This window comes from Haplochromis burtoni, unplaced genomic scaffold (genome assembly GCF_018398535.1).
Source record: "Haplochromis burtoni strain Fernald_Lab_line unplaced genomic scaffold, NCSU_Asbu1 Contig_4, whole genome shotgun sequence".
Classification (NCBI taxonomy): domain Eukaryota; kingdom Metazoa; phylum Chordata; class Actinopteri; order Cichliformes; family Cichlidae; genus Haplochromis; species Haplochromis burtoni.
The window spans coordinates 2002397-2016647 of NW_024582365.1; the positions used below are offsets into that span (position 1 = coordinate 2002397).

Below are 14251 nucleotides of genomic sequence, written 5' to 3' on the forward strand. Positions count from 1 at the left end.
AGCCTGCAATTTGAACAAAGAAAGGGATTATAATAATTATAGCCTTCTTAGTTATAACCAAGAACATTTCCTTGGTCCTTTGCATGTGCTCCTAAACTTGTTAACCCTTTTCTTTTCTTTAAATTCTCTTTTATATCCTAATTTCAGGCACCACATCACACATCTAACCCTGAGTGTGCCTGGAGGAGCAGAAAGAAAGCCTGAAAGAACGCCTGATGGCAGAGGGAGGAGCTCTATGCAGCTGAGGTCAGGCCACAGTACACCAGGCCATGTGACCACTGCAGCGGCAATGATACTTAGAGCTAACCCTCTACTGGAATTTTGTGCACTAAAAGCCTTTTTCATGCAAACTGCTAAAGGCTCACGCTGATGTCCTTTTGGCCAGGCTGTGCTTCATAGCTTCAGTGGCGCAGCCTGACACCATGTTAACGAGCCAAAGGAAACTAATGTTAGCAGCAGGTCAGGGAGAGACTAAAGCGATGGAAAATGCCCAGCCAAGACACTGTGTTTACCAGTATTTGTGTAGTCATTCAGAGGTGGGAAGCTTTATATCAGTCTGCAGCACAAATCGGACCTTCCGTGAAAAGAACCTCAAAAAAATGCAAAAAGGGGAAAAGGAAGGACATCCATTGTTTCTATCAAAATGCCTGTATCTTCAGTGTGTGTTTCCCCCCCCTCCTGAATGTGTTGTCATGGTTGTTATTTTTGTATTTTGAAACAAGGAGGTGAGCTAAAGCTTAACCGTGTAAGCTAGATCAGGGCTGGGCTGACTACATTTTATGTGGCTGCGTGGTGCAGACTGTCAAGGAGCTGACAGCACCCACAACGGGCTTATTTACTTTTTCAGAATGACACATTATCAGTTAAATCCATGACTTATTTGAGACAGCCAAAGTGCCCGCTAGCACAGCGCCTCTGTATGCACACACTGTGTTCCTCTAATCCTGTCTCACTGCTTGTCGCACTCATTGCTTGCCTCTCCTAAGTGAGCCCTTTACACCCATAGAGCACTAACTGCACTCAGTGTATGTGCACACACGTATGCTGCTACACACGCACCCCTATTTGCAATACCCCCCACGCATCCACCCACATTATGCACAAATAACCAAATGGCTCCCTGCATGATCGATAACATGTGCTGTGATGTATCGCCAGAAATACACCATAGGCCAATTTCATAAAAATGGAGATCTATTTCATCTTGAAGGATATAAACAAGTTCTCAGTGGTAAGCCAATTTGTTTTGTGAATGGGACTGTGTTTTGTTTAGGAAATGTCTGCTGATAAATATCAGCATGCATGCCACTGCTCTGAGATCTTAGGGTTCTCCTGCTATGTGCAGACAGAAAGAAGGAGCTCCTAAAAGTTAAAGCTCCCCCACCCCTCGATATGCTAATTCCAAAAACTACAGGGGGGGTATAAGGCATACCAAGATAACTCAGTCCCACACCAGCTCCATTCTTAATAATCCCTTCATTCCATGTAGATTTGAAAAGAACAGTAGCTACTGACTCTGCATGTGTCATTTCCCCTCATGTTAATGCATACTTAATTGCTTTTAGATTTACAAAAGGATGTGTCGTTGATATGGTTTCACCCTCATCGTATCAAGCTCATAGGGTGCATTTTGTTCTAAACATAGCACAGTCAATTAATGCCTTAAAACCGAGTTGAATCCATAAAAGACAAGAGTTAGTCTTTCTCCACGTTTTCTTTCTTTTTTCATTATGCTTTAAATTCAGGGAAGGAGGTTGCGTCAGGAGTGTGTTTGTGCACTAGTGTCTGTCAGTCCCCGGACAGACCTGTGGTTGATTGGAAGTGACAGCTGGAATGGAAAAGTGTGGATCACAGCATGTGAGCATCCATAGGGTGAAACCGGTTAAATAAGGCTTGTATGAGTGAACCCATGGTGCCGGGTATGCTTGGAGGGAGTAAAGATCTAAGAGACAAGAGAGGAAAGGCATAAAAAAAACAATCCATTTATTGCTTGAGGGCTGGTGGGAGAGATCCACTTTGATGTGCCTGCCACAGCAAAATCTCCAGAAGCAGGACTAAAGTTTGCCTGAAACAATGAAGCTGTGGTTCTGTGTGTTTCTCCGTACTCAAACCACCCCATTCTCATATACATTGAAGAATCCATGCTAAACTTTAAAAATATCATTCTGACCCCACATACATGAGTTTAAAACCCATGTGCTGCATTCATTATGGGATCTTCCTCCAGGCACATAGCACTCGCATTTGACACCATCCTCCTCAGCACTCGTTGCCTGTTAGTTTTGATACCGTTGCTAGGGAACTGCCCCCAAGGACAAAGCTCCACAGGTTTGCAAGTTGGAAACGTGATGTGCCATTCATAATACAAATGCTAATAGCCTTAAGGGAAGCAAGAGAGGCCCTTGGTTCCCAAACACAGCTCTCCTTTTCTTCACGTCCACCTCCACTGAAGCCTGCCACTGTTAAGCTGCTGAAGATAGTCATTACTATTTGTTGAACCCATCTCCGCATCAGCACTGCTTGAGAATTTGTTTTGTTAAAGCTCTCGCAACTCAGAACGAAGAGCAGCTGCACAGCTCGTGGGAGGGAAAAAAAAGCCATGACAAGCGATGTTTATTCATAGACATTTATCTATTGGTATTTACACATCTCATTACACAGTGATGATTATCCATTGCTCTCAGTTGCTCCATACGTTTCTATGTGGGTACACAAGATGATGGCGCAGTGACAGGTTGTGAAAAAGAAGGGGAGACAACCCCCCCCAGTAGGACTGCACATCAACAGTTGTCATGTTTATTTTAACACCATATAGTGGCGAAAGAATGACACAAACATATACGCACATAGACTAGGTAGTTATACTACAGGGTTACATTGCAATTCACAGTTTGTCCCAACATTTCACTCTGCTGCTGCTCGACACCGCCATCCAAATAAATGATGATGCGTGACTGTGTGATCATCTGAGGTCTCATCCGTGTGCACATTTCTTTACTCCTAGTGGCTTCCTGTTTTGCCCCACACACACTAACACACACTGCTCCCTGTGGCATGACTGAAGCCGGGTGAAAAAAGGTTCTCTACATAAGCCGGAGTCACCCCCAGAGGACACCGCTATCACTGCTCAGACTTCTGTTACTGCATGTAGCTTGCCAACATGCTCCACGGGCCCTGTCGTTAATCTGCCGCCTCAGTGTCAGACCCTCCCTCCTGTGTTTACCAACACGCATCTAAATATGTAACAAGGACACATGCGCTTGTATGTCACGCAACATATATAAGTTTGTTACTCTAACACACTCGTTTTTTTTTCTGATGAAATGAGGTTTCTTTTCTTCTTTGTGTGTTCTTTTAAATCACCATTAATATACCTCATTAATCATAATGTTTGACTTCTTTAACACTTTTGATTTCCTGTTTTATTGTCCAGAACTCAAAACACTTCTTTTCGTCTTTTCTCTGGAGTTTTTAATCTGTATAAAAAGGGGTTTCTGAAGAAAGGCTTTTTACTGTAATAACAAGTGGGTTACTGGCTGCTTTCTACTCTTTGTGTACAGAAATAAAAGTTTGTATTTGGCAAACTCCTTGTCTGCTTGTGTTATTGTTTTTTTTTGTTTATTTCATGTGACTGCAGTTATCCCTTTGAGATTTGAATAATGAAAGTTAACTCAGAATGGTGCCAAATACAGGCTGTTTTATATTAATTTTTCTTTTTGTGTTTATATTTGGATTTGTGTATGTCCCATTGTGAGGCTTGTGTGCTTGTCATTTTTTTTCTGACTCTGTTATTCAGTCTGCCCTCGACTTCTACCTTAAACCTTTGCTTCAGCGCAGAAAAAACGGCTCATTGGTCTATTCTGATGCAGTGCCACCCTTTTCTGTTTTAGCCCTGTTGGCTTTGTTCCCTGAGTTTGTTCTCTTTGGCTGTGGTGCAGCACTTGATTGACATTTTACCTTCTTTCTCGCCTTATCGCGCACTGATCTCTTGCTCGCTGCATTATCTTTGCCGGAGCTGGCGGGCGCAGGATCTCTATCTTTATCTATTGCTTGATTATCTGGTACACCCAGCCCAGCTTCATGAACCACGGCCTTCTCTATACTTTCATTATCTAACCCCTCTCCACTCGCTCTCCCACGCTCTGGCTCTTTATTACCCTGCTCTGCTTTCACATCTGGATTTTTCCCTGTTTCTGCACCATCCACCCCCTCTGTCTCGACAGGGGTGCATTTCTCTGAGCTTTCCATCTCCTGGCTCTTAGTGTCTTCAGTCTTCTTATCTACATTAATATCTGCTTTAGCTTTTCCTTCTGTGGCTTTTGGAGGAAATTTGACGTTCTTCTTTCTGGCTGCACTCGTGGGCTTGGTCCCACCAGGCCCCCACTTCTCCTGTGTTGTATCCCAGTAAGTCTTGTTCTGACTGGCATGCATAGAACGCATGCTCTGGCCCAGCTTCCTCAGTTCCTGCTGCACAAAGGGTTTAAACTTCTGGTCCAGTTTCTCCACCGTATCAAAGTCTCTTCGAGCTTCATCCTCATTGCACAAAGCAGCATGAGCCCGAGCCCTCTGGTACACTGCCTTGAAATTACCTATTGAGAAAAGAGAGCGAATAAGTATAAATGGCAATACTATTGACTCGTAAAGACCACAAGAGGCAACAGGAGGTAAGAATGATTGGTAGGCCGGCAAGAGTAAAACTGGAAAGCCGTAAAAGTTGAAGATAAAAATAAATACCACAGGAGTTAACTACACTGAATGCCAGCGGTGAGACAGGAGATGTAGTAGAAGGTGAACGCACGAGAGGAGTAAATGAACGGGAAAGAAACGCATAAAACAACCTTTTCAGATCGCCCTAACTGTTAATAATTCATCATAGCACAAACAAAAAGAAAACAATGAATTCATTTTTGACTGTGATGTCCATGGGTGGGAGCTGAGGGAACAAAAGATAGACACAGCTTTGCGGTTGTGAATGTTTGGTTTCTTCTTTCCCTGGTAAACACAAAGATCAAGGCTTGTTGCACTGTGAAGGCGAGTGTTTGCTGAGGGCTGGCAGGAGAACTTGAAATTTTTTAGCTTAAAAATGATAGGTTTTTTGGGGTTGTTTTTTTTTTTTTTTCTGTACGCACTAAACCGGGGTATATTTATATACTCAAGTATCTATTTCTATATCAAACTCAATTTTCACTCTAATATTACCTTTGTGTTTCTTCAGCAGCTTGGTGTTGAGCTCCACAACTTGCTGGTATTGTTTTAGCTCCAGCATGCACTGGCTGAAATTAAGAGTCAAAGGAAGACGCACTTTCTCCAGCGAATCCCAGTCCTCACCCTGTTGATCCACCTGCAGAGAAAAGAGAGTGGACATGAAAGCCGGGTAGGTGGGAGGGTGAGGGCAAAGGAGGTGGTAGTGATAGATGGCGAGAGAAATGTTGAAAAGATGAAACAAAGGTAGGGGCAAATATATAAAGCGTTGGGAGGCACGACGAAAAAGCTCGGGTGTGGAAAATGATACCGGGAGGAGGCAGAGGAATTTAGAATGAGGAGAAATAAAGATGGAAGTGGGTGGGTTGAGGACAGCGGAGAGTTTGTTGTGTGTGAAAGGCATGAGGGAGTTAGACACAGAGGTGTGGCAGAAAGGAGAGTTTAAGAAAGAGAAAAGAAGAGCAGGCAAGCAGTGTGACAGTGATATCTCTGTGGATAGCTGTTATTTTCAGAGCACTTTCTCTGCTCTTCACTTTGCCAGCGTACCTACAATGCCACAGCTGCTCTTCAGTAAAAAAGCAACAATGACAGATGATTACAGTTTACAAGCCACAGTGAGTCGCGGTCCTTTAGCAAGACTACTCTCTGGCATGTTCGACTATTCATCACACTGAGTGGATTGAACCGGTGGCTGTTAATGTGGTATGTCCATCTGGGTACTGTCATCGCAACAAAAAGCTCTATTTTACATTCAATTGCCTGGAAAAGACAACACAATTACTTGAACGCTTTTACAAACCCTCACTTAATCACCAATTACTTACTTTATTTTGAAGGCAGTCCACATATTCTATAGCCTCCTTGAACTTTCCAGAAGCTTCTTGAAAGTGGTTCTCTTTAATGAGGAAATTTCCCTCATTCTGCAGCAACATGACCAGTCGTAACATCTGCTGCCAGTCCTTGCCTTCTGTTTTATTGCAAGTGTTTAAATTCACTGCTTCTTCTTTGGTAACTGTTCCCTCAGTCAGTGCAACCTTATTTTCCCCGAGGTTCTCTTTGTGAACTTCTGCATATTCAGGGGGAGATTCTTCGGAACCATCTCCCACTTTATCATTTGCCGCTGTTGTCACACTTTCGAGATGTTCTTGTTTTCCCTCTTCTATCTCTCCTGTCTGCTTCTCCTCCTCATCATCATTCCTCTCTGCCTCCCCCACTTCTTTTGTGTTTTCATTTTTCTCTAGCTTGTTCCAGTATTGCTCCTTCTCCTCCCAATATTTCTCCTTCATGCGCTCCGACAGGGCCTTCAGCTCTCGATGGATGAGGGACGCCAAAGTGATGTCAAGTTGAGCCACCATGTTGAAGTCTCTCCGGGCCTCCTTTTCATTCCACACAGCAGCGTGGGCTTTGGCTCTTTTGTAGTAGCCTTTGACACAGTCTAAGAAACAGAAAAGGCAAGAAACAACAACACAGTGAAATAATAACTGCAAAAAAACGTAAATCAATCTGATATGCACGTTGAAGCACAGGTGGTTATTTATAAGCTTTTAGGACAGAGAGCTGGTGTGACCTGTTAGTTCTCATCAAAACTAAATCTGCAAAACTCTAATAAACCCTAAAAAAAAATAATTCTGGAAAGCTTATTTGCTTTCCAGAGTTGAATAAGATATGATGCAACTAATGAAAAGCTGAAGCTACATCTAGTGGGTTAGCTGAGCTTCATACAAAGACTAGAAACAAAGAAAAACAGCAAGCTTGGCTCTGCCCCATCCACTTCTACAGCTCACTAACAACCCCATTGTGTATTTGTGAGGGAAAAAGACTAAAAAATGTAGTTTTATTAGATCAAACAACCAAAATACAGCGCGTTAATTAGGTAGCTTTAGAAATGACTGTGGAGTGACCTTTGAATCGAGTCAGGCTAAGTGTTTCCCCCTTATTAGAGTGTTTGTGCTAAACTAGCTGGCTGTACGTTTTATTTAAAGAACCTCGTCTATGAAAATCATATTTTTGAAAGTCAGTATGGCTTCCCCAGAACTGCAGTGTTCCAATGACAAACCCAAAAACAGAGATTCAGAATGTGCACATTTGCTGCTTCATCCTTTGCACCAGTGTTGGTCAAGTTACTTGAAAAAAGTAATCAGTAACTAATTACTGATTACTTCCCCAAAAAAGTAATCCCGTTACTTTACTGATTACTTATTTTCAAAAGTAATTAATTACTTAGTTACTTAGTTACTTTTTAAAAACACGATTTACAACCTGAATAGGTGATAAAGTGATAGATCTTTCAGCCCAATTCTACTTTTTCTGCATAATCCATCATACAAAATGTAATCAAATGGAAAAGTCTCTTTTTAAAACTTGTTTTATTAGTTTTAATCTTTTAACTTTATGCATCAAGCAAAAATTTAATTATATGCAACATTCTCTGACTGGAAGAAATTTGTTTAACATTTAAACCTATTTTCTGCACATTCCAGCACATAAAATAAAATATTTTGTGTTTACACTCAGTCTTTCAAATAGATGCAAGTAAAACACAGCAGAAAATAAATAAAGTCAAAGACTCAGCGGTCCTGTTGCTCTATTTTCACCTGTAAAGCAGGAGTGGGGTAGGCGGAGGTTTACCCTGGTGCAGGTGTGCCGCGGTCAGTGGAAGAATCCGCGAGTTTCTCTGTGAGTTTCCCATTACGTCGTAGCTACTCGGTGCTTGTTGGAAGTTTAGGGGTTTTTTCGCTGTAAAAAGAAGTTTTCTTCCCACGCACAGCGGACACTAATGTTTTTGTCACTTTTTATGGAATCAAACTCAAAGTAAGGTCAGTACTTCCACGCTTTAAACGCTGCACGCTCATACTCTCTCTGCACTCGATATATGATCCATTGTTGATCTGCACACAGCTGTTGTCACAAACGTCGCACTCGCTTACGTCACTGTCATGAGACATTCTCGCAAAAAAATCACGGTTTTAGTAACGCAGTAACGCAGCGTTCCTACGGGAAAGTAACGGTAATCTAATTACCGTTTTTGCAATAGTAATCCCTTACTTTACTCGTTACTTATTTACATAAGCTCAGTGTAGCTGCTGCTGTGCAGCATTGCCATGTTAGGAGGATGTCAAGATGCTGAAAATTGTTGTACTTTAGGGGAAAATAATCATCCACGTAATATCTAAAAGGACAAATAGGCATGGAAGTGTAAACACAGGCCTGTTATTTTACTCTCCTTTGATATTCTCTAGACTGAGTACACCTAAAAATCTCAGACTTACAAAGCATCATTATGAGACCTTACTATAAGTGCACTAAAAGCTTCCCAGCGAGTATTAAATTGCCTAAATTATTTGTTTTGTTTAGTTTTTAAAACTAGCACCTAGTCTTTGTTTTCTATGCTCGAGGTAGTGTGTGTGTGTGTGTGTGTGTGTGTGTGTGTGTGTGTGTGTGTGTGTGTGTGTGTGTGTTCCAGGAATTTTTCTCTCCCCTGACCCAGCAGAGCAGCAGCCTCACTGTACAGCATATCTCCTGCTTTACAAATTGAACACTGGGTTTTTCCTCCTGTGCTTAACAAAACACTCAGTTTTGAAGTTTGGACCACCACTGTGCACAGGGAGTGTGCAGGGGGCAGATGGAGGTAGTAGTAGCTGACCGAGGAAGCAGGACAGAATTTGCATATTCACAGATCTACACATATTAAATGAGACAAAGGTGTTGAGTTACAGCTAAGCCAAATCAAGGCATAACAGTGTTTTTTGTTTTGTTTTTTCATGCGAAATAAGATGAACAGAGATGGGGTTGGTTTTTTTTTTTCAAGCATTTAATTAAAGACCACAAAGTGAATAACTGCATTTCCCAAATTGGAAAGTGCAGACATGTGGAAACACCATGCGAACACATTGCAATGCCCCTGTTTGTGTTTAGTTTAGATAGACACATATAATTGAATTTTCCTGTTTCTCCGCATTTAATTTCCCTCTACGCTAAATCTTCGTTCAGCCAGCAGTTAAACAGATTTCACTGTCGCCTCTGGCAAAGCAGAGACAGTGCAGTGATCCTTTTCTAAAGAACAAATGGGTTGAAGGGATGAATCAGCAGCCGAGTGGCTGACAGGAACTCATGCAGACAACGTGATACTGATGACAGGAGGAACAACAACAGCACGAAGAATGCAAGCAGAGTGGTGAGCAAAAGGAGACGGAAGTGTGAAATGAAACTAAGACACAGCTAGAAAAGGACTGGAAAAATGAAACTGAGGACAATAAGAGAGGAGAAGAGTAGAAGAAGATGTATCAATGCTTGTGTGGGGGCTACATGCTTCTAAGCTTCATAAAGAGCCCTGCAGCTTTGTGACAAGTGCTCAAACTGGGTCGGGAAGCCCAGAAAATCCTGCCCACCATATCCATGCTAAACTTTTGTGCTCAGTTTACACATCTCCTTCTATTGCCCCACATAGTGTTGTGTTTGCATCATTTCAAAAGACATTACATTGCATACACTACTTTCCAAAAGACTTACAGTGGGGCAAAAAAGTATTTAGTCAGCCACCGATTGTGCAAGTTCCCCCACTTAAAATGATGACAGAGGTCAGTAATTTGCACCAGAGGTACACTTCGAAAGAAAAAGAAGGAAATTCCAGTATTGCTCCTTCTCCTCCCAATATTTCTCCTTCATGCGCTCCGACAGGGCCTTCAGCTCTCGATGGATGAGGGACGCCAAAGTGATGTCAAGTTGAGCCACCATGTTGAAGTCTCTCCGGGCCTCCTTTTCATTCCACACAGCAGCGTGGGCTTTGGCTCTTTTGTAGTAGCCTTTGACACAGTCTAAGAAACAGAAAAGGCAAGAAACAACAACACAAAAAAAAAAAAAAAAAAGAAACAACTGAAATAATAACTGCAAAAAAACGTAAATCAATCTGATATGCACGTTGAAGCACAGGTGGTTATTTATAAGCTTTTAGGACAGAGAGCTGGTGTGACCTGTTAGTTCTCATCAAAACTAAATCTGCAAAACTCTAATAAACCCTAAAAAAAAATAATTCTGGAAAGCTTATTTGCTTTCCAGAGTTGAATAAGATATGATGCAACTAATGAAAAGCTGAAGCTACATCTAGTGGGTTAGCTGAGCTTCATACAAAGACTAGAAACAAAGAAAAACAGCAAGCTTGGCTCTGCCCCATCCACTTCTACAGCTCACTAACAACCCCATTGTGTATTTGTGAGGGAAAAAGACTAAAAAATGTAGTTTTATTAGATCAAACAACCAAAATACAGCGCGTTAATTAGGTAGCTTTAGAAATGACTGTGGAGTGACCTTTGAATCGAGTCAGGCTAAGTGTTTCCCCCTTATTAGAGTGTTTGTGCTAAACTAGCTGGCTGTACGTTTTATTTAAAGAACCTCGTCTATGAAAATCATATTTTTGAAAGTCAGTATGGCTTCCCCAGAACTGCAGTGTTCCAATGACAAACCCAAAAACAGAGATTCGATGTCATTTGCGCTCATCCTCCCAGTTGGTAAGTTGAAATATCTTATTACTGATATCCAAAAGACTTACTTTAGATTACTATTAAAGTATTTAGACTATTCTTTTAACGATACACCTGATATGATAAGTGTAATTCACATTCTCTTTTCTGATAACAAAGTTCATAGTCTTTAACTTTATAGTTTAATCTTTAATGTCAAGAAAATTTATAGCACATCGCTAAATCTTTCCTTTTTCGCACATTCGCAATAAATTGTGTTACCTCGTAATGATCGAAACACACGATTGTAAAGCTCAGGTCTGTATTTTACCTGAAAGCGTGGTACTTACCCTGGCAGGTCGTCATGACGCGATTTGTGAGTTCCCATAGTCGTGAGGTGCTGGAAGTGGGTTTTCGTAAAGAATTCCCAACAGACTAGTGCAAGATCAATCAAGTAAGGAACTTCCACGTTACTGCCGTTCTTCTGATGATTATGTCCGTGTCTACAGCTGTTGTACAACGTGCTTTCGTCCTGTATGCATTCTCGAAAAATCGGTTTAGTACGCAGTAACGAGGTCCACGAAGTCTATTATTACTTTGCAATAGTAATCTATACCGTTACTTATTTCATAGTAGTAGCTGCTGCTGTGCAGCATTGCCATGTTAGGAGGATGTCAAGATGCTGAAAATTGTTGTACTTTAGGGGAAAATAATCATCCACGTAATATCTAAAAGGACAAATAGGCATGGAAGTGTAAACACAGGCCTGTTATTTTACTCTCCTTTGATATTCTCTAGACTGAGTACACCTAAAAATCTCAGACTTACAAAGCATCATTATGAGACCTTACTATAAGTGCACTAAAAGCTTCCCAGCGAGTATTAAATTGCCTAAATTATTTGTTTTGTTTAGTTTTTAAAACTACACCTAGTCTTTGTTTTCTGTTGTCGGTAGTGTGTGTGTGTGTGTGTCGTGTGTGTGTGTGTGTGTGTGTGTGTGTGTTCCAGGAATGTCTCTCCCCTGACCGCAGAGCAGCAGCCTCACTGTACAGCATATCTCCTGCTTTACAAATTGAACACTGGGTTTTTCCTCCTGTGCTTAACAAAACACTCAGTTTTGAAGTTTGGACCACCACTGTGCACAGGGAGTGTGCAGGGGGCAGATGGAGGTAGTAGTAGCTGACCGAGGAGAGCAGGACAGAATTTGCATATTCACAGATCTACACATATTAAATGAGACAAAGGTGTTGAGTTACAGCTAAGCCAAATCAAGGCATAACAGTGTTTTTTGTTTTGTTTTTTCATGCGAAATAAGATGAACAGAGATGGGGTTGTTTTTTTTTTTAAAGCATTTAATTAAAGAACACAAAGTGAATAACTGCATTTCCCAAATTGGAAAGTGCAGACATGTGGAAACACCATGCGAACACATTGCAATGCCCCTGTTTGTGTTTAGTTTAGATAGACACATATAATTGAATTTTCCTGTTTCTCCGCATTTAATTTCCCTCTACGCTAAATCTTCGTTCAGCCAGCAGTTAAACAGATTTCACTGTCGCCTCTGGCAAAGCAGAGACAGTGCAGTGATCCTTTTCTAAAGAACAAATGGGTTGAAGGGATGAATCAGCAGCCGAGTGGCTGACAGGAACTCATGCAGACAACGTGATACTGATGACAGGAGGAACAACAACAGCACGAAGAATGCAAGCAGAGTGGTGAGCAAAAGGAGACGGAAGTGTGAAATGAAACTAAGACACAGCTAGAAAAGGACTGGAAAAATGAAACTGAGGACAATAAGAGAGGAGAAGAGTAGAAGAAGATGTATCAATGCTTGTGTGGGGGCTACATGCTTCTAAGCTTCATAAAGAGCCCTGCAGCTTTGTGACAAGTGCTCAAACTGGGTCGGGAAGCCCAGAAAATCCTGCCCACCATATCCATGCTAAACTTTTGTGCTCAGTTTACACATCTCCTTCTATTGCCCCACATAGTGTTGTGTTTGCATCATTTCAAAAGACATTACATTGCATACACTACTTTCCAAAAGCTTACAGTGGGGCAAAAAAGTATTTAGTCAGCCACCGATTGTGCAAGTTCCCCCACTTAAAATGATGACAGAGGTCAGTAATTTGCACCAGAGGTACACTTCAACTGTGAGAGACAGAATGTGAAAAAAAAATCCATGAATCCACATGGTAGGATTTGTAAAGAATTTATTCGTAAATCAGGGTGGAAAATAAGTATTTGGTCACCTCAAACAAGGAAAATCTCTGGCTCTCACAGACCTGTAACGTCTTCTGTAAGAAGCTTTTCTGTCCCCCACTCGTTACCTGTATGAATGGCACCTGTTTGAACTCATCATCTGTATAAAAGACACCTGTCCACAGCCTCAAACAGTCAGACTCCAAACGCCGCCATGGCCAAGACCAAAGAGCTTTCGAAGGACACCAGGAAAAGTATTGTAGACCTGCACCAGACTGGGAAGAGTGAATCTACAATAGGCAAGCAGCTTGGTGTGAAAAAATCAACTGTGGGAGCAATCATCAGAAAATGGAAGACATACAAGACCACTGATAATCTCCCTCGATCTGGGGCTCCACGCAAGATCTCATCCCGTGGGGTCAAAATGATCATGAGAACGGTGAGCAAAGATCCCAGAACCACACGGGGGGACCTGGTGAATGACCTGCAGAGAGCTGGGACCAAAGTAACAAAGGTCACCATCAGTAACACACTACAACGGCAGGGAATCAAATCCCGCAGTGCCAGACGTGTTCCGCTGCTGAAGCCAGTGCATGTCCAGGCCCGTCTGAAGTTTGCCAGAGAGCACATGGATGATACAGCAGAGGATTGGGAGAATGTCATGTGGTCAGATGAAACCAAAGTAGAACTTTTTGGTATAAACTCAACTCGTCGTGTTTGGAGGAAGAAGAATACTGAGTTGCATCCCAAGAACACCATACCTACTGTGAAGCATGGGGGTGGAAACATCATGCTATGGGGCTGTTTTTCTGCCAAGGGGACAGGACGACTGATCCGTGTTAAGGACAGAATGAATGGGGCCATGTATCGTGAGATTTTGAGCCAAAACCTCCTTCCATCAGTGAGAACTTTGAAGATGAAACGAGGCTGGGTCTTCCAACATGACAATGATCCAAAACACACCAACAAAGGAGTGGCTCCGTAAGAAGCATTTGAAAGTCCTGGAGTGGCCTAGCCAGTCTCCAGACCTCAACCCCATAGAAAATCTGTGGCGGGAGTTGAAAGTCCGTGTTGCTCGGCGACAGCCCCAAAACATCACTGCTCTCGAGAAGATCTGCATGGAGGAATGGGCCAAAATACCAGCTACTGTGTGTGCAAACCTGGTAAAGACCTATAGTAAACGTTTGACCTCTGTTATTGCCAACAAAGGTTATGTTACAAAGTATTGAGTTGTATTTTTGTTATTGACCAAATACTTATTTTCCACCCTGATTTACGAATAAATTCTTTACAAATCCTACCATGTGGATTCATGGATTTTTTTTTTCACATTCTGTCTCTCACAGTTGAAGTGTACCTCTGGTGCAAATTACTGACCTCTGTCATCATTTTAG

The 14251-nt window shown here is 41.9% G+C and overlaps 2 protein-coding genes across 5 annotated transcripts in view; one reads left to right on the top strand and one right to left on the bottom strand.

Moving 5' to 3' along the window:
* Positions 1-3584, top strand: part of drp2 (dystrophin related protein 2) — a 169165-nt gene extending 165581 nt beyond the window's left edge. For all 4 annotated transcript variants that reach the window (XM_042220823.1, XM_042220830.1, XM_005913193.3 and 1 more), the window contains one exon: positions 148-3584. In XM_042220823.1, coding sequence (XP_042076757.1) covers positions 148-167 — 20 coding nt within the window. In that variant the 3' untranslated portion in view covers positions 168-3584. The remainder of the gene's footprint in view (positions 1-147) is intronic.
* Positions 3585-3664: 80 nt separating this feature from the next.
* The window catches only part of LOC102305317, an 18883-nt gene continuing 8296 nt past the window's right edge, over positions 3665-14251 (bottom strand). The window contains exons 6-8 of the mRNA XM_005913191.2: positions 6027-6637; positions 5200-5341; positions 3665-4589 (exon numbers count right to left, since the gene is read on the bottom strand). Coding sequence (XP_005913253.1) covers positions 3856-4589; positions 5200-5341; positions 6027-6637 — 1487 coding nt within the window. The 3' untranslated portion in view covers positions 3665-3855. The remainder of the gene's footprint in view (positions 4590-5199; positions 5342-6026; positions 6638-14251) is intronic.